At 42.9% G+C, this 20,172-nt stretch overlaps 1 protein-coding gene across 1 annotated transcript; it reads right to left on the bottom strand.

The window, feature by feature from the left end:
- Positions 1 to 16,432: 16,432 nt before the first annotated feature.
- Positions 16,433 to 16,822, bottom strand: LOC115859925 (elongin-B). The gene has a single exon (XM_060287461.1). It carries the CDS (start codon positions 16,775 to 16,777, stop codon positions 16,436 to 16,438), a length of 342 nt encoding a protein of 113 aa, XP_060143444.1. The 5' UTR covers positions 16,778 to 16,822; the 3' UTR covers positions 16,433 to 16,435.
- Positions 16,823 to 20,172: the final 3,350 nt, after the last annotated feature.

Below are 20,172 nucleotides of genomic sequence, written 5' to 3'. Positions count from 1 at the left end.
GAACTGTATACTTAAAAATGGTTAAGATTTTATGTATATGTATTTTACCACAATGTTTTTTAATGAAAAAAAATTTTAATACTGATTACAAGAAGCTCATCTATTCCACTGGTGCTGTATTTCTGTTAAGGAGGTCTGCAAAGGGCTTTGCAGTCATTTATTAGCTGGGGATGTTTTGTCAAATCAAACCACATTCTTTAGATAAGGAGTTTGGTTTGCTTTCATATTTAATGACCTTCCTTTTACCTAGGGCATAGAATTTCCAGATGTGTAACACCCCTAACACCTAGCAGGACCTCACAGCCTGGCACATAGTAAGTGCTCTATAAACATTTTTAAAATAAATACAGAACAGCAGAAGCTAACATCGATTTTGAACATTTATTCAGAGGTGGGTTTACCTTGAATCTGATGAAGCTGAAGCTTCAGGTCCTCCCACTTTAACAAGTCTTTCCCAGACCCTGGGAAGGGCCTTAGCAATGTATTCATATAAAACTTGCAAAAGTAAGATTTAGCTTCTTTTTATTTAAGAGGACCCCCAAAGTTATGTAATCTTCAGGCCCCATAAAATCTGGACCTGCCTTTGTACTTCCTGCCTGTCTAAGGACTCTGCTAATTACTTTCCATGGTCACCTCCTGTTATCTCCACTTCTCAGATAAGGAAACAGGATAACCTGACCACAGTTACCCCACTAGGGAGTGATATGCAAGGATTTGTACCCTGATATTTGAGAACAACTTGACAACTCCACTGATCACTACGAGAGGCCAAACCTGACTGCAGTCCTAGTTGGATTAGTTGTGTACTTGGTAAATACTGTGACCTTAGCTGGTGTAACTGTACTGACAGCAAGGATGGCTCATCTTCTAAAATAACCTACGATTTGGGGAAACCACTTATATATAGGCTTTTCCTGCCCCTACCTCCATTTAATATTCTTGTTTAGTCAATGGAAGGGAATTTAGGAAATGAGGGAGGAGGGTGAAAAGACAGAGACTGAAGAGGGGAGCGACAGGAATGGAGATGTAATCCTGTATCAAGGAGGATTCTCCACACCCCCTCCCCAGCTGTTTTCCTTTCTTTTTGAGGGATGTGCAAGGGTGCTTTGTGACTTGGAAAATTCCTCTTCTGTTTTATCTATTATTTGTATTTGCTCTGTCCCCCTAGGATTTCTACTCTGGAGGCCCTATTTCTAGTCTGAAAGATCTACAAGTCAAAGGTCAGAAAGGAATCTTTCCTGTAAACATCCTCTGGGCCACTCCCGGAAAAGGTAACCAGCAACCACTGCTTCCTGTCTTTATTCTGATTCTTGGAGCAAGTAATACAATTTTCTATTCCTCTAAGATTTCTTGGGGCCAACGGGAAAGCAGAATCGAAATGTCACAGGATTGAAAATTTCCTCCCATTGAGGATGCTGCCTCTCTTCAGAGTCAGATTCTCTGGCTTAGAAATCTCTCTCATGCACAGCTTCCATAAAGATACTGGGCCTAGCACTGTGTCCAGCACTTAGGAAAGCTTGCCCATGGACTCCCACCCCCCCAGAGAGGTGCTGCCATCTAAAGGCAGCACCCCCCCCCAGGTTCCTGCCCTGATTTCCCTTTTTCTGACTGCAGTACAAACCTTAGAGTCACTTCTGCTGATCCCTTCCTCCCCTCAGATCCCACTAATCACTATGGGTTTTCCTCCCCTGTTAATGCCCAAACTCATTCTCCGTTTTCCATTTTCTTTGCTGATACTTTGTTCTCTGTCCTTCTGTTCGTGGGTCTGGGATATTACAATTGCTTTCTGATTGGATCCCCTGCTTTTAGAGTCACTCCCTTCTAGAAGTGGATTTATCATTTAGCTAATAAATCCTAAACTCCAGGATGCCTTCCTTGCATAGACAGACCCCTTTCAAGTGCTTGTACCTAGTTTTGTATTTGTGAATTTATACTCCTTTTCTTAAAGAAGACTCCCCAGACCACATAAGCTTTCGGTCTCTCAAAACAGGATCTTCCTCATCCCCATTAACTTTGCACTCAGATGTCAGATTAACCTTTTTTTTAATAGACTTTATTTTTTAGAGCAATTTAGGTTCACAGAAAAATTGAACAGAGATTTCCCCTGCCCCTACACAGGCACTACTTCCCCCACTGTAGATATCCCACACCAGAGTGGTACATTTGTTACCACTGATGAACCTACGGTGACACATCATTATCATCCAAAGTCCGTACTTTACATTAAGATTAATCTTTTTTTGTGTGTGTGTGGTACGCGGGCCTCTCACTGTTGTGGCCTCTCCCGTTGCAGAGCACAGGCTCCGGACGCGCAGGCTCAGCGGCCATGGCTCACGGGCCCAGCTGCTCCGTGGCATGTGGGATCTTCCCGGACTGGGGCACGAACCCGTGTCCCCTGCATTGGCAGGCGGACTCTCAACCACTGCGCCACCAGGGAAGCCCCAAGATTAATCTTTTAAAGGTAATACTCCCTCATGTCACTTTTCCGCTTTAAAACTGCCTATTAAAATGCTGTCCATTTCTTTAAAGTCTATCTCCTTACTTAGACATTCAAGGTTCTCCATAATCTACCCCAATTTTACTCTTCAAGCTTATTTCCCAATAATCACCTATACACACTCCTCACGGAGGGAGACTCCAAGCTGGAGGTCCCCATTGTCACCTCTCGACTTTGTTCGCATCCCCTCCACCTGGAGTATGGTTGAATTCAACTCAGCAAAGATGTGGTGAGGCAGGATAGGATGTCCATGTGCATCCAGTCTGACCATCAGAATCCCACCCAGTTATCCCACGTGGTCAATGAACCCCTCCTATCCAGCCTGCTTCCCCCAAATGCAGCACTTTCTAGTTTGGGGGATTTAACAGGCCAGTAAGGCTTTTCAAAATAATAATAAAGTCCAATTCAGGATTGTCAATTTTTTATTTTGCCAAAATAAAGACCTAAAACAAACACCACCACCACAATTATCTTACTAAAGAAAAGACATTTTATCCCTCAAAAGGCACAAAAGACATATTCTCAGAGTAAAAGTCAGTTCTTTCAATGTAGTACACTCAGCTTGAGGAAAATTGACTGCATTTCTCTTTATTGTGTGACCATCTGAGGTAGTGAAAATAACTAGACTGGCTTCTCCACCACGGGTTTAGCTCTTACTCACAAGCTGCCTTGGGGCACATTTTGCATTGTTGACTCTATTTAACTTCTTGTGCACATACGTCATTTCCTCAACCGGAAGGTAAGCTTTATAAGAAGCCTGTATAAGAACTGCACCTTTAACTCCCCAGCAAGGCCATGCACATAGAAAAGATTCTATGAATATTTGCTGAATGAATGAATCAGCCTAGAGTAGGCTTTCTAAGCCAGTGTAACCAATAAATCTCCTGTTAATGGAGTATGAGCGCCCCATTCCGAGGCAATTACTTTCAACAGACTTCTTTAAAAAGAGTTAACCAGTACAAATTGCTTTGCTTTTGAGTGAAACCTGAAAATAAAAAAAAAAAAAAAATCTGATATGAAAAGTAAACATTTTCTTCCTCACAGCCGTAGCAAGCCCCAACAAAGAGAATCAAGGTACAAATGCACCTTTCATAACCTGTCTTTTAACGACCCCAGTTATTTTGGGCTTTGTTGGTAGGCGCGCATGCAGGGTGTGCTTCTAACTTGACCTGACTTCATAGGGCTTCCTTCTGTGGCTCTCGCCCATGTACCTGAAGCCTCCATAATACTCGTGCTGTCTCTTTCTATACCTGGGTGATTTAAAAAGGAAAGAAGTTCAAAAACCTCCTGGCGGAGTCTTGGTTTTAGATTATGGTGTTGATGTAAAGCAATGCAGAAAAGTGTCTTTCAGATTTAAAATATTCTTTTCACTCAGAATCTGGAGTTATCTCTGAAAAATATAAATGAGGTAAGGTTACATCCATGGTTGAAACATTCATTGCCTTTCAGTTTAGTTCCCATTCAACAGCTGTTGGTTGAGTATCTGCGAGGCCCTGTTCTGAATGTTGGGAATATATCAGTAAACAAAACAGATAAAAATTCCTGCCTTCCCGAAGCTTACAGAAGAGGGTAAGGGGGAAACAAATAAAGAACAGAATAAATAAATAATGTGTTATACTATATTAGAAGATGATAAGTGCAAAGGAAACTAATTGGAATAAGGGGGCTGTTACGATTTAGGTGAGGTGGTCAGGGCAGGCCTAACTGAGAAGATGGCTGGAGCAAAGACTTGAAGGAGGTGAAGGCCGTGGACCATGAGGCTATCTGGGAGAAGGAAAGATGCCTTCCTACAGCATGACCTCACTGGGTACCTTATCACCTCCTCTTGTGCACACTGGCCCTCCCTCTCTGCTCTGCAGCCACGCCAGCCATCCCTTTCCCACCCCAGGGCTTTGCACACGCTGTTCCGCCAGCTCAGCGTTCTCCCTTCCCACCCCTGGCTCCTGGACCAGTTCCTTGTCCTTCAGGCCTCATCTAAATGCCACCTCCTCAGGTAGGCTTTCTTGGTCCCCCAACATTAGGTGCCCTCTCGTAATTTTTCATTCAGCCTTCTTTTCAGTTTCTCAATTAATACTGTTTGAATACATGAACAAACAAAAAGGGCTAAAAAGGCTGAGCTCGTTGAGGACAAGGACTCTGACGTGTTCATTTATCCTCAGTGCCAGGCACGTTGTTGAATGTATCTGATAGACTTTATCTGCATAAATAAGCTTCATTACTAAGGGTTGACACAGGGATGAAGTTATGGTTTGCTCAGCTTCAAGCATCATCATCATAATGTATATACAGTATGAAAAAACGGGGTACGAAGCATTAAATTGTGTTATGGAGAATGAATTTTCTCCCTCCTTCGCTCTTTCAGCAGAGTAACCCTTCCCTCCAGATGAAGTAGGCCTCCAGATGGGCCCTTTCAGGACCATTTTCTATCCAGTGAGGGCCAGATGGTATCTTCCTCGCTTCTTGTGAGTCCTAGTTTTTTCAGCAGGAGAGTCCTAGCTGACGGAGCATTTTTGCTTCCTCTTCATCGAGTCTGAGATCAACAAGTCCTTCAATTTCCTCTGTGCCTCAGTCAAATTGATTAAAAATAGCTGTCATATCTCCAATTCTCAATTATCAGAGGTAATTAAGACATTTAAAAATTTTCTCCCCTAATCATTCATACTTTGGGGAGTATCTCCAGTGGTATTTTCTTATTGATGTTTGCTCAGGAAATGCCATAAGAATGATAAAGGTATCCATTTAACCCCTGCCTCATTTTGAAATGTATCTTAGGTGACACAAAAATCATGCAATATAATTGAAATAAAAGAGATAAGTCAGAGCAAAGAGAAAAAGACAGTAAAATGAAGCAAGAAATAAAGCCACCGCACAGAAATTCCAACCATAGGGATTCAAGCAGTTACTACAGAGAGACCACAAATTTGGCTCTGGGCAACGAAGGAACAAAACCAGTCATAGGATTCAAGATGTTTTGTAAGATGGATACCAGGGGCTCAGAGACTGGAGACGTGAAGTTTCTCCCAGGCATCCTGCAAAGGGACATTTGATGTCATAAATAACATTTAAAGTGAGTTTCCAATAGCTGTTTCTTATAGTGTCACTCAAGGAGCCTTAACTTAAGGCCCCTAACAGCAAAGTGAAGTCCTCAAAAACTCAGTTCTCTAAGAGAACGAAGTGATGTAGCTCAAATATAAAGTTCTTTAATTATCTGATTTGATCCAGAGATAAAGTTTAAAATATCTAAAAGAAACAAAGGACTGCATCCTCCCATACGCGTTATTTTCTCCAATCAAGCTTCAGAAAGAATCAAGCAATAGGGGAGTCAAGGATAAATTGTCTGGCAAGGACCTAATGTGTCAAAACTCTGCATTGCTCACTAGGTGCAGATCTATAGCTGAGAGCATGGCATCTACTTAATGAAAACAAAGGCTCCTACCCAGGCCAGGTGCCTGCATAGACCTACCTCTGTAAAGAGGCCAACTAAGGCGTACCCATGGGCCAGGGCCAGATTTCCTGCAGGACACAGTGCACGTTTGTTCTGCCACAACAACAAACGGACAGCCAAATCCCCGTGGAGCATGGCCACCATGTGACATAAATAGCAACTCTCCCACAAATATATCATATGTTCCACAGTTTAGTTTTCTATTACCCTGTTTTGGTTTATTCATCCTATGCCTCCCCACCCATTAGAGTAGATAGGTGAGAAGCAACAGTTAAAAACAAAATCAACCTGCAGAGAAAAAGTCATTTTGGATTAATGACTGGGGCCCTAGGCTGTTGGCTTAGTGTTTAACTTGGCTCCTTCCCAAACCAGTCCTGTGCAGGAGATAGGTCACCCCATATAGCTTCCTCCACCAGCAGGATGATTTTGTTTTTTAGAAAATATGTACACTTGGGAAGCTGTCAAAGTGAGTTGTGCTTAAGGTATGCGTTATTCAGCAGGAGAAAATATGAAATCTACTTGAAATCTTTATTCCTGACAACACGCTAAGAATTCAACACAGTAATCTTATTGTTTTAGCTGTTGCTTTTACCATTACTCATACAACATGCCTGGAAAAAAACTAGTGGTGACTTTTCCCTCCCCCCCACGTTTTGTGTGTGTGAATTTTTTTTAACTTTTGGTTTGGGATGAATGCGCTTAACACCCACCATCTGGTGTCCAAATATTTTCACAGACATGAATCCAAATACCACAAAATCATGGCCACAGCTCAGGTTATATGGGTCTTTTTCTCAGGCAGACTTTTTATTAAATGTGATTATTCTCGAACTCAGAGAATCTCAGCCAGGAGATTTAGCCTTTAGATGAGAACTCACTATGTTGACCAATTTTAAAAAAAAGATGGAAGGGAGAACTCCCCCTGGAGCAAATTTCAAGAAAATAAATGAACTTTTATTTTGGTTATCATAATCAGCAGTATACAAACTGAATCAAAGTGACAACTCCTGCTGCATTCCTGCCGTAATAGTCACTGGTGGAAGAAGATAAGGTGTGAGCAAGCTCTGTGGGAATCAAGTTTCAGTCCTGTCAGGTGTAATCAGAACCGTGGTCTTAAAACAAAGGCCTCCGCTCCATCTCCTCCCTCAGTCAGAGGACTGCTCACTTCCCCCTCCCTCCCCGACCCCAACCCCGGGCACCAAGAGGAAAAAGAAGAATCAGATCTGCAAGAACAAAGAAACTCCAAGCCAAACAACAATAGCAAGCCTGAGTGCTATCTCCCTGTCTGCACACCCTGGGATCAATGATCTCCATGTAACATTGGATTCCCCACTCCTCCTATGGAATAATGGCAATAGATTTTAAGAAAACATGGGTTGTAGTTTTCAAAAATGAACATTTCCTACGCGGAGAAACTTGGTTACTGAGTCTGTGCATTGATGGAGTTCCTAGGACAACACCATGTCATGACGGGTAGAAAGAATATTTTTTCCCCTGAAAGAAGAGAGATAGTACATTCACTCAAATGTCACCCAGATTTTTTGAGCCCAGAGAAAATTGCTCTGGTCAGTGACTGTGCCAGACAATTAAAATCTGTATTGCCGGATTCCCTGGCAAATTTAAAAATAAGGACAAAGAGCACCAAAAAAAAAAAAAAAAAGACATATCCTTGCAGCATCCAGCTTTGCTAGTGACAGTAATTGGAAGGTTCATTAAAATAATCCCACTAACAAACGTAAGGTAGATCGCTAGTGGGAAGCAGCCTCATAGCACAGGGATATCAGCTCGGTGCTGTGTGACCGCCTGGAAGGGTGGGATAGGGAGGGTGGGAGGGAGGGAGACGCAAGAGGGAAGAGATATGGGAACATATGTATATGTATAACTGATTCACTTTGTTATAGAACAGAAACTAACACACCATTGTAAAGCAATTATACCCCAATAAAGATGTTAAAAAAAAAAAAATCCCAGAACTCAACCTGTCCCTAGTGTCTTATTGGTAAGACAGGTTGGTCTACCTACAGGTTGGTAGGACAACCTGTCCTTCCAATGACTGGATTTTGATGCAGCTGCCTTGGAAGGAAAGGGAGAGATAACAATCCCATTTCAGCGATGGGCAAACTAAGGTGCAGTTAAACAGTCGTGCCAGGGTCACTGAAAGTCAGTGGTGAGCTGGAGACGGGTCAGAAAGAGTGGAGGAAGTGTAGACACTGGTGATAAGGCGATAACTAGAGGAAATTAAAACCCTGTAGTGTGGGAAAAGAACAATTAGCCAAGACAGAGGATGAGGAAGGAATACAGAATGAATTACAATCAGAGGAAACGAGCCAGCAACAGAAGAGGCCTGGCCGGGTGGGGGCCTGAGAGGAGCTGGGAGAAACGACTTAGGAATGCTGGCTCCCTTTTGGGTTCTGTCAAGGCCTTATTGTTTGGTTCCTTTGGCTCATAACTTAACCCCTTTGTACCTCGAAGTGTCAAACTCAAAGGCAGCTCTCTTTATTCATGCAGCGATTTGAGATCGCTTCATGAATATTATGAATTCCAGATAAGAATGACTTCATGATTAATTTAGAGAAATCTGTCCCCCACCCAGAAAAGGGCAAAAGTTTAAGCTTGGATTGGTAAGCAAAATATTTCCATCAGAAACCATAAGAAATACCTATAGCACAAGTATTAGCAAGTGTAGATGGTTTAAGACCAAGAAAAAAGTACTCATTAATGAGATCCTTTTTTTTCCATATACCATTACTGCTTTTTTTTTTTAATATTTATTGGATTATAGATGATTTACAATGTTGTGTTATTTTCAGTTGTACAGCAAAGTGAATCAGTTACACGAAATCCTTTTTCTAAAAGAAAACATGTAAAAGTGTTTAAAAGTAATATCTATCAGTACCAAAATAACCCAATGTGATGAAATGTTCTATAACTAGTAGGAAGTGATAGGAAAAAGATACGGTTGCTTTAAAAAAACAAGAATTTGCTTATTCTTTAAATCAGGGTGTTTACCACACATGATTATTGGCACAAGAAGAAAAGACTTACTGTGAGGCCAAAATAAAATTGTTTTTGACTCATTCCTAAAAGTTGATTGGCAGAAAGCTAAGAGAAAGCTCGACTTTAATTAGCCAAGATGTTAAAATCATGGGAGAAAGGCAAGTAGAAAGATGAACCACAGCAGCTAGAGTCATTGAAAAGAAGGGGGAGAGTTTATTATAAAGTAGATGAGGATGCTAAATAGGATTAGAAGAACCAGATACTATTACAAAGGGTTGATTGAGGGGGCAAAGTGGATAATAAGGCAAATTAAAGATTCTCAAAAATCCTCTGTGTCCAGGAAATGAATTAACTGCTCAGACAAACTAATAAATAAAGAAGGATCACAGGAGAATGACCAAAAGTTACCATGGAAAAAACAGAAGGCTCTTGCTTTATAAAATGAGCACACTTAAAAAAGATTTAAAAAAACCAAAATACAAAAACAGGGAGAGGGGCTTCGAGACAATACTAAGAAGATGTAAACGTGAACTGAGAAAATCTAAAGTGGAGGGTAATGGAAGGATGGCCTTAGAAAAAGCCACAACAATGAGTCTTTTTTTTTCCCCGCCCCCCCACCTCCCCCCAATAAGAGTCTTTAAATACCTTAAAGTGGTCGTAGGTGAGGGGGAACATTCAGGACCTTGGAAAAATTGAACAAAGTTTTATTTTAGTCTAGTTTTCTGTCTTGCCTTCCTGAGGCCAGTAAAATGTATCAGAAATGGAAAAGGTGTCACAAGAGTGATAAATTAAGGGCAATTAGGAATTCCCTGCAATAAATTAGGATGATTCAAGCAGAGCAACCCCTGAGTGGGAAGGAAAACCTGCAGAGATTAATGCTGCCTTAATGCAGCCTTCATGCAGTGCTTGGATGGCTCCTTGGAAAGACAGAGTACTTGGGGAAATCAGAGCCAAGGAAATCTAGCACATTTCTACAAATGGACCAGGGGAGGGAGCAGAAAACTGCTAGCGTTTCCCTCAAAACTCAAAAGCAACTGAAAAATGTAAAGTGTAGATGAAGCATCAGCATGAAATTACAAAATGCCCAGATTCATATGAGTCCAGAAAATAAAACAATCTTATTTTAAGAAAAATTACCTACATTAAAATTCTTATAGGGGTTTTTGGAGATATGTTTAGAGAGAAGACTGGTAAAATGAACAGTTATTGGCATCACCATCATATTCTGCAAATGTTATTTGTTAACTAACATCACAGAATAGAGACTGGTAAGAAGGTATTAAGAGCAAATTAAGTAAGCCCTCCCCACTTGGAGATTCTAACACTCTTAAGGAGCTGACATCAATGTAGACACAAAGCTTCCCGCAAGCTTGGGCATCCAGCGATAGGAAAGCACCTGCGTTGTACAGCACATGCGTGGGCAAGAGAATCTCAGTATCAGATTCATCTAAAAATAGAAGACATCACGGAAAAGGTGTACATGAGGAAACCCTTGATGAGAGGTGATGGAAGAAATGGTTTGCTTGGCAGACAGGGTATTTCTGATACAGAAAGAACCTCTGAGAAGGCCCAGAGTCAAGAGTAGGAAATCAGCCTGAGGAATCCTGAGCAGGGCTTGGTAAGAGCATGGTGTGGTAAGGAGTGATGGGAAAGATTAGGTGTTCTAGAAGAGAAGGCAGCTTTGAGCATGGGCTCTAGACAAGTTGGGTTTGAAGTCCAGCTCCATAGTTGTAAACCCATCTGTGCTTTGGTTTGCTCATCTAAAAAATGGGATTTTAATAGAACCTACCTTAAGGATTGTTCTAAGAGCTAAGTGAGGTCATATGTGAAAAGTAAGAACTCCAGCAATAGCTATTGCTGTGAATGAATGTAGTCAGTCTGAGGATGAGAATGCATAACTTCCTTCGTATCATCTCTCGCTAACTTTCTATTGCCTTTTCAAATCTTTCACGCTCTCCAAGGACCACAGTCCCACCTGGCTCTCTTGCTCTAAGAAATGGTGGTTCCACTCAAAATATAGTCCATTTCTTCTGCACCTGACCTCCTCTCCTGTTTTCAAGGACACAGACCCCACTCCTTTCCAAAGCTAACCTCTCTCTTACACTAGGGATTCAATAGTTTCCTCAGGGCTCTTGCAGGATGACATTTCATCAATAAGCCCATTTCTCTGTCCCAGCTGCAGTAACTCCTCCATCAGCTCCTTCCCCTCAGCCTCTAGCCACACTCAAGTTTTTTCTGGCTTTGTACATCTTTTCCGCCAATGTACAGAGTGGCACCGCCCACTGCCCTCCTTCCCTGCAGAAGCTAAATTCCCCTCTATCTGTGTTTTGTTCCCTGACTCTGCTAAACAGCTGGTTTCATGGCCACCAAAGAAGAATCGAACAGGTTTTTCTCCATCCTGTTCTATTCTAGCTTCTTGTGGTTCTGAGTTTACCTTCTCAGAAGTAGACTCACTCAGTCTACACCAGGAAGGTGATATGTGCTCATATTATTGTCTACACTGACATAGGCATTTTCTCTCTTGTCTCATTGTTCCTTCTCAGTCTTCTTTTCTTTACTCAAACTGTTCATGCACATTATCTCCAAGGATTCTAGACTTAGCTTGTTCAGTTTCTCATACTGTACTTCCTCTGGGCAGCCTCATTCAAGCCCATGACCTTTTTTTGCAGGTCATTCCTTCACTACTCTCCTGAAGTTGGAACTTCCAGTTCCCTTTTGAAAATCTCATGTCATTACCCTTTCATTCATTTTTTCGTCCACTCAACAAATATTTATTGAGTGTCTCTGAAACATGTCTAAAACCATCTAATTACCTGTCTTCATCCCCACCTCCATCTGCATTTTGTCCTGTCATTTCTCTGGATAAATGACATCTTGATCACTACACCTGAATGAGGATCTTAGAAGTCATCTTCAGCCTGCTCAGCTAGACATCTAATCAGCCACTGAGTCATTATGGCAATATACATATGCCCACTTTTCTCTCAAGAAATTAGAAGCTAGCTTATTTCTTAGGGGCAGAAGCTAATTCCAATTCTCTTTGCAATCTCCCAAAGCAGTTTAGTGTAGTTTCTAGAACTGAGTGGAATGGCATAAATATTGTTGAATTATACTGAGTTGAAATCATTCATGAAGTGATTGACAGTTATGGCAAGAATCTTAGAAGACATATCTAATTCTTTGGCAAAAATGCAAATGCACTCAGTTACCAATTAAAATTAAATTCAATTAAATTTTACAATTAAAATTCTACAGAAATGTGGAGGAAAATTATGTAATGGGCCTAAGAACATTAATTTTGAAGATGGACGTAGAATTGTTCAGAGAGAAGACTATCCCTTGTTTAGCAAATGACCTTGGATATGAAAGAAGGAATCCCCAAGGATGAATTGCCTTGTATATGAAAGGTATCAAGAATTGAAGACGGGCAGCCAGAAAGGAAAAGAGAGGAGGAGAAAGAAGAGCTAAGGGAAGGGAAGTGAGGGGGTGATATTGTCAGGGCCCTCCACAAAGAGAGCCGGCAAGTAGTTAAGAATGACTGAGTGAGTTTTAAACCCAAAGGTGCCCAATATTTGGTTTTACATCATTAGCTGTGCTGTGCTGTGATTTTATGTAAGTCCTATGGTTCTCTCCTTTATTTTAGAAGCTCAGTAAAAGTCTGCTATGTAGTTCCCTAAGTCAATGGGTGTGGCAGCTGTGGAGTATGCCGCTAAGGTCTCTCTTCCGGAGAATCAGGCTCCAGCTGCTGCATCTTTGGGACACACAACAGTGTTCACGCCAAGGCCACCGCCTCCCTGGGCTGCCCCAGCCAGTGACTGAACACAGCAGAGACTATGACTAGGCTATTCCTGCCCACTGCAGGACTCCTCCTATGGTGATCTTTGCTCTCAGTCTCCCCATCTGCCTGTTCAGGACTTTCTCAGAGCTGTGCTGTGTCCTAAGGCTCTTCCTACTAATCGTCTTCCTTCCTTCCCTTTCTCTCTTCACAGGTGTCAGACCTGGATCATGCCTGAGGTTTCCCCTACCTACTCCTGCCCTCTCTCTCTTTCTCTCCTCTTTATCCTTCAGAAGCATTTTCCTCAAGAAATCTCTTGCATTTCTAATTGTGTCTTGGTGACTGAATCTCAGAGGACCTGAACTGGCACAGTGGGATGTTTTCCTTGGGAATGGGGCCTGGGGAGTGGAAGAATTGGAGCCGTTTCCATGGTGGGGTAACATGGTGTAGAAGAGGAACAGTGCAGACAGGAGGTGAGGGGCTGAGTGGGGATGGAGACTTTAGCAGAAGCAGGAAGCTGGAGTCTGGAAGTGACTAGAAGAAGAATAACCTTCTGGGAATATCTAGAGATTTGAAGAGAGATGCTGGGTTTCCCATTTCATTTTTACCTTAGAGGATAAGGTAGCCCCAGCAGCTGGAGGACTTTCCGGGATAACCAGGCGTCTTGCTGTGAGTGAGCAGGTGCAAAGCCAGAAGCTCACAATGTGCTTTGTAAAGGGAGACCTGCAGCCTGAAGGGAGTGGAGGGTGGTCCGAGAGTTGGTCATTGTTCCTGCAGCACCTACCTCAGGGCTCTGCAAAGAAGAAGCTGGTGAGACTTGCTGAATGAACGAAACCTGCTGTTCTAAGGGAGCACACATTTCCTGATCCGGATGAATTACATCAGCTACCCAATGAACTTGTGAATGATGTCACCAAATCCCAGTTAGTGACCACTAAGAAATTTACAAGAAGGAAAGGGCTATGAACTGGGAATTGAACATTGTCGGTGGGGTATTCCACATGAAACCAGGATGACCTGCTTTGTTGAATCAAAGTATATTTGTTTCCCAAAGGGAGTTCATTTTAAAGGAGTTTATTTCACACTTACACTTCTGCACACTTTCTATTAAATAATGTGCAGCTGAAATATTTACAATAATCTCTTGCCTACTCCCAGGCTCTCTCTCCCTTCTGGCACCCAGTGCCGAGATGCTGCCTGCAGACACAGATGTGGATACTGAACTTGGCCCTTCCCTATTCCCCCAGGTTCCTGGGCAAGACAGCCAGTGGTCCCTGGGAATCTCCTAGCCCCAACCACTCTGTTCTTTCCTGCCACAGTATTATCACTCTTACTTTTTTTTTTGGAATTTTATTCTATTTTATTTTTTATACAGCAGGTTCTTATTTAGTTATCTATTTTATACATGTTAGGGTATATACATCAATCCTAATCTCCCAGTTCATCCCACCCCACCCCCCCGCTTTCCCCCCTTGCCATCCATATGTTTGTTCTCTACATCTGTGTCTCTATTTCTGCCTTGCACACCGGTTCACCTGTACCATTTTCTTAGGTTCCCCATACATGCGTTAATATACGATATTTGTTTTTCTCTTTCTGACTTACTTCACTCTGTATGACAGTCTCTAGGTCCAGCCACGACTCTACAAATGACCCAGTTTCGTTCCTTTTTATGATGGAGTAATATTCCATTGTATATGTGTACCACATCTTCTTTATCCATTCCTCTGTTGATGGGCATTTCGGTTGCTTCCATGACCTGACTATTGTAAATATTGCTGCAATGAACATTGGGGTGCATGTAATCACTTTTACATTTTAATGAAATTGCTTGATTCTGCAATATGGTCTGTATCTCTCTCCTGAAAGCCACCTCTGCCTCACTTACCTCCAATGTCCAAGAACCCTGAGACTCACTTAGTCTAAAGGGGGGAGGTGATGTGTGATGATATTATTGGTTACGCTAAGTGCTTTCCATGTACTTAATCAAGCTATGTTTACATAACTAAGAGGGTCCACTATAGTGACTTTTCCTGAGCAAAGAAAGTCTGCTCCATGCTCTGGTATACATTTTAAATGCCTCTGTGACACCCTATTACCCAAAAGTGTCAGGTGGATTCTACCAACTAATGATGTTATTTAATGAGCTGTTCAACAAGATTCTAGCATGGATTATAAAGGCAGTTTCAATAGCAGTCGTATGATGAATAATTGAAGAACTACCAGTGTTAAACTGAGGGGATCTGGCCCTGCATGACCATAGGCTATACATGAATCACTATGTAATGAAAGGGGACCTCCTGTAAAAATTTACTCTTCCATGGTCTTAGTTCTGAATTGCCTTTCTGTACCTGTACTTCTTACTGCTTCTCCTCTACTCCTGACCCTCTGAGAGAAAAATTTGCTGTTTGATATCTTATTTCTGTCCCCTGTTCTACCTTCTGACTTGATGTTCCATTTCCCCTCAGATACGACTATTACTTTTCCCAGCAAAGACTATGGTCCTCACCTCTGTAGGACTGTATTTGACCGTTTCAGGTAAATACCCCTCCTAGGTAAACTGTGAGACCTTTCAACCAGGTTCTATGTCGTGGAGGTGGAACACTTAGCAGGTTTGGTGCTGGAACTAGATACTGGGAAGGCATGAGCTGACACAGTCCTGCCTTCAAATACCTGGGAGTGGCATTTTTCTTATTCTCTATGGCCCTGAGGGATAGAACAAGGAGCAGTGAGACATTAAAGGGACAGAGGATAGCTTAAAACAGAAACAAAAGGGTATTTGACAGCAGTCGGAGCAGCCACAGCTACATTTCCTTGTCTCTGCAAGGAACTTGAGCAGAGTGGCTAGTCATCACATGGACATGTCGGTAAAGGAGTCACGCATCCATGGGTCATTTACTAGGAGTCTATATGTTCCTTCAGTGCATAGGGTCTCAGATTCTAAACTTTCATGATTCTCTGAGTTAAAAAGAAAGAAGTCAGACATTTGACCCTAAGGAACAATTTGGAGTTAGAACCATTGGGAGGTCACCTACATGTGGCTGCTGCAAGAAGAAAATCAAACGTTGAGATGAGAAGCAATAGAGTTTAAATCTAGGTTGGGAGGGAGGAACCATATCCGCAGAAGGGACCTGGTGAACTGTCTGTGTTTTTCTGTGCCAAATGAAGCAGCTTAGACCTAAAGACTGTCAGCAATTTTTGCCTTCCCACACTGCTACTCTATAACAATTAGTTTTACTACTTTTTTCACAAGCTATTACTTTAATTATTTCAATTAGATTGTTCACGCACTCAAGTTGTTTACAAGCACTTTTCTTTTTATAGCATATTGATAAACAGGAGAGGGAAACTACCACCTTGGAGAAAGCCAGGAAGTTTTTACTAGGTAGGCCATGGCCCATCGAGGTGGCTCATTCTACTCTGAACCAGAGACCACCCAGCATCCTGGGACCTCCTTAGAGAGGACTGAATCCCTTCCCCTGGGCAGTGCCTAAGTCACAACCATATCTTCTGTGGTCATTGCTCCTTCAGTCAAAGAAAGAGAGCAAAGAACCTACTTTCCATATGCCCCTCTGAGAACAACCACCGAGTAAATACTAAAGGTTAAGGAGAGTTAGTAGTCCACCTCTATTAAAATTTCACATACTTAACATTTCTTTTTTTTTTTTTTTTGACACCCAAATCTCTTTTATTGGGGGGGTAGGGCGGTTGCGGGGGCCTCTCACTGCACATCTTGTTCATTGGCGCTGCTTCCTGAGTCCTGTGGCTTTATCACATCTGGCAGCTCGGGTGGGCTGGAGAAGGGCTCGATGCGCAGGGCCTCAAAGGCCTCATCTGCCCTGAAAGCTAGCCCCACAGTGGCTGGGGCCTGAGGCCGTGCTGTCTGGCTGGTGAAGCCACACTCGCCCAATGTCTTTCCGTCGTCCAGAAGCTGGTCGTCCTTGTACAGCCGCTGCTCGTCCGGCGGCCGCTTGAGGATGCCCTCGACGATGCGCTTTAGCTCGAACACAGTGCTCGACTCCTTGGCGTCCGTGAAGATGGTGGTCTTGTGGCGCCGGATCATGAGGAACACGTCCTGGGGCCGGCGGGCCGGCGTGAGCGTGGAGCCCGGGCCCCACCTCACGGCCCACCGCCCTCGCCGCCCCCGGCCCCGGCCTACTTGGCATTTCTTAACTTTCTGGTTTGTTTCCTGGTTCCACCTCCTACCAGTTGTGTGGCCTTGAAAAAGTAACTTTTCAAATTCTCAGTTTGCCTATCTGTCAAATGAAGGTAAAGGCACCAAACAGGTAGAGTTCTTTTGAGGATTCAGTGAGTCAGCCTTGGGTGGGCGCTAAGCCTGGGCCAGCAGAGAGTGGCTGTCAGTCGTTAGCCGCTTCTCCTCCCTCTTCTACTCTACCCTCTCAGCCTTTTTTTTTTTTGGTATGCGGGCCTCTCACTGTTGTGGCCTCTCCCGTTGCGGAGCACAGGCTCCGGACGCGCAGGCTCAGCGGCCATGGCTCACGGGCCCAGCCGCTCCGCGGCATGTGGGATCTTCCCTGACCGGGGCACGAACCCGTGTCCCCTGCATCGGCAGGCGGACTCTCAACCACTGTGCCACCAGGGAAGCGCCACCAGGGAAGCCCCCTCTCAGCCTTTTTGAGGGGACAAAATTGAGATTCTTTGGTTCCAAGTTTCAGGGCTCTCTCTTACTTCATTTTTGTTCTTAAGCCTATTCTTTACGTAAGTATGAAAGAGAGAAAGTGAAGTAAGTTGAGAAAACAATCTCTAAGGAACCCTCACTATTCGAATAGTCCTATTGGGACATCTGAAAGACCTCGGGTTCCTTTTCTCTGTGGCTGTTATACTTGTAAAAGTTATGTACACGTGCTATTTTGAATGTGTCCCTCTTCCCCACTTCCTGGGGCCCAACCAGCCCGTGGGACTTCCTACTGCAGGTGCAGCTCCTCAGACCCTGCCCAGTCTCAGAGGATTGGCCCCAGGGCAGGAGACAGGGACAGGGCTGTGAGATTCTGTTAGCCCAAGGCCCTGCATGTCTGTCTAAAACCATATTTTGAGGTTTACTTTGAATACAGCCCAGGACTCCAAAAAGCCCTGCTACTGCGCTCCTAGAGTGCTTCTTTGCTCAGGTATAAATTGCAGTGGAAAAGAAACCGGAGTCACCAACGCAGCTCTTTCTTCACAGTAATCCAGCAAAGCTGGGACATGGGGCTTCGTATAGCAGATCCTAGGGACCCCATCCTTTCTAGGCGATGGGGCTGCTGAATCACCACCAGTGGAGTGTGATTTTTAAGTTTTTTTTCACTAAATCTTTAATAGATTAATAGAAAAAGAAAATTTTTCTCCAGGACTTTTCCTATGACCAGGATCTAGAACAGAGAAAATAGATTTGGTCTATGTTGAATTGAGATGTTTGCCCTTGACCTCATGTATTGTATTGGTCCAATTAAATATGATAACCATATATTATTTTTACCATGATTTAAACACCAAACGAATAACTGGCTATGTAGGTTTTCAAAAGAAGTCTTTGGGCACCATCCAGTGACTATTTTGGCTACAATATAAACAAAACCCAAACGGCCCGCTTAAGTTTTCAAAAGAAGTCTCTGGCACCCTCTTGTGGCGCATCACACAACTGGGAAAACAACAGCTTTGGGATAATGCCTCTTGCCTCAGAATCGTGCAGACATTTGCTCTCCTGTCATAACTGTCAGTGATTCCCTGAAGAAACACAGTGCAGGCAAACTTTTTAATTTGTGTCCATTTGAACTGCAATACAAGACATACCAACAAAGTCCTGCTTTAACTTGAAAAATGGAAATAATGAGAATCACGCCAACGTTTTGACATTTGTTAAGAAGCGCAACATTTTAAAGCTGGCCTGCCAAAGAAAATGTAAGCTATCTTCAGGCCAATGTCATGCGCTGGTACCACTCTGACCAGTAAACAGAAGTGCCCACCGTTCTGGTAACCTTATTGAGTGATTTCTAATCGTTTTATATGTGTTAATAGTTAATTTTCACTAAGAGGTAAGTCTCCCCTATAATCCTCATCTCCAAGGAGAAAACCGAAGCACAGAGAGGCAACTGCCAAAGGCCAATGCCAGGCCTGGGACGTGAGACACAGGCATGTGCCGGCCTCCACTCCTGCTTCCTACTACCTCTAACTCTGCTGAGACTCGGGGCATGATTTCAGTGACTACTGTCATCCTGTTTTAATCTTCACTGTTTTTATAGCCCTTTAGCAATGTCACCTAAGTACTTGTTAAACTAAACATATCTTAGTGTTAGCCCAAAAAGTACCTGAGGAATTCCCCTTTTTGAAATGGACTTCAGATTGATAAAATTTGAAGTGCTGTCTAAGCTATATTGATAAAGTGTCGTTTTAACCTCAGAAATGGAAATAAAGGAACTTGCTCCACATTTTCTGCATTTGTTAAGAACCACAAAATTTTAAACCTGGCCAGCCAAGGAACTGGCATAATATCTGTGCTGTTAATATAGGACAGACTCCACAGGACTTCCCAGCTTCAGCACTGTTGACGTTTGGGGCCTGATCATTCTTTGTGGTTGAGGGCTTTCCTGTGCATTACAATATTTAGCAGCATCCCTGGTCTCTACCCAATAGATGCCAGTTGCAACAGTCAAAATGTCTCCATTTTGGGAGGAGGGCAGCGGAAAGGCTCAAATCTTCCTCAGTTGAGAGCCACTGAGATAGAGTACACTCTGAAAATGTTGATACAAAATGGAGAAAATAAAAGCGTCATTAGAGCTGGTATAACTTTAATTTTCCCAAATGGTCCTGAGGCAGGGGAAGAAGAATGGAAACAATGAAAAAAATGCCACTGGCCCAGCTGCAAGATCGGCCCCCAGAAAAATGCCACCAATCTATCATGTTTATACCATCTGCAGACTGAGAACGCACCAACCCCCTTACATTGCATGCTGTGGAAATATCAATCTTGAGTATGTAAGACTTTCATGATTGCATTGCTGCATCATAAAATGTCACTGTTATGTTTCCAGAAATTCTGAAGAAGACACTCTCATGATTTCCTGAGCTTCAGGTTCTCTTTGGGCTCTACCTTTCGACTTAATCTAATATGTCATCTGGTTTTCTCTGCACATTTTTTCTTGAGATATTCTCAGGTAATGATCGTAATTCTTCTCCGTGTTGGTATTAGCTCAAAGATTTAGATCTCCTCCTTCCACATATAGAATCTTCTAAGAGCTTCCAAGGATAACCTCTTCTGTTCCACCATTCTCTATGAATGTCTCAATATCCTAACTTTAATATTTCAACATTTCACCCCCTTCTGCTACCACTTTTGGCCTCTACCTTTTTTTCCATTATCGATATTTTATTCAACCATTCATCACTCATTTGATGATTATATTGCAGGCACAGTGTTAAATGCCAGGGATACAAAATTATTAAGCTGCCCCTTAAGGAGCCCAC

This window comes from Globicephala melas, chromosome 1 (assembly GCF_963455315.2).
Source record: "Globicephala melas chromosome 1, mGloMel1.2, whole genome shotgun sequence".
Classification (NCBI taxonomy): Eukaryota; Metazoa; Chordata; class Mammalia; order Artiodactyla; family Delphinidae; genus Globicephala; species Globicephala melas.
This window is presented reverse-complemented; position numbering and strand designations above follow the sequence as displayed.

Bases quoted from the DNA above. Each gene is read 5' to 3' on its own strand.
- LOC115859925 (XM_060287461.1), bottom strand. From the start codon at position 16,777: ATGATCCGGCGCCACAAGACCACCATCTTCACGGACGCCAAGGAGTCG.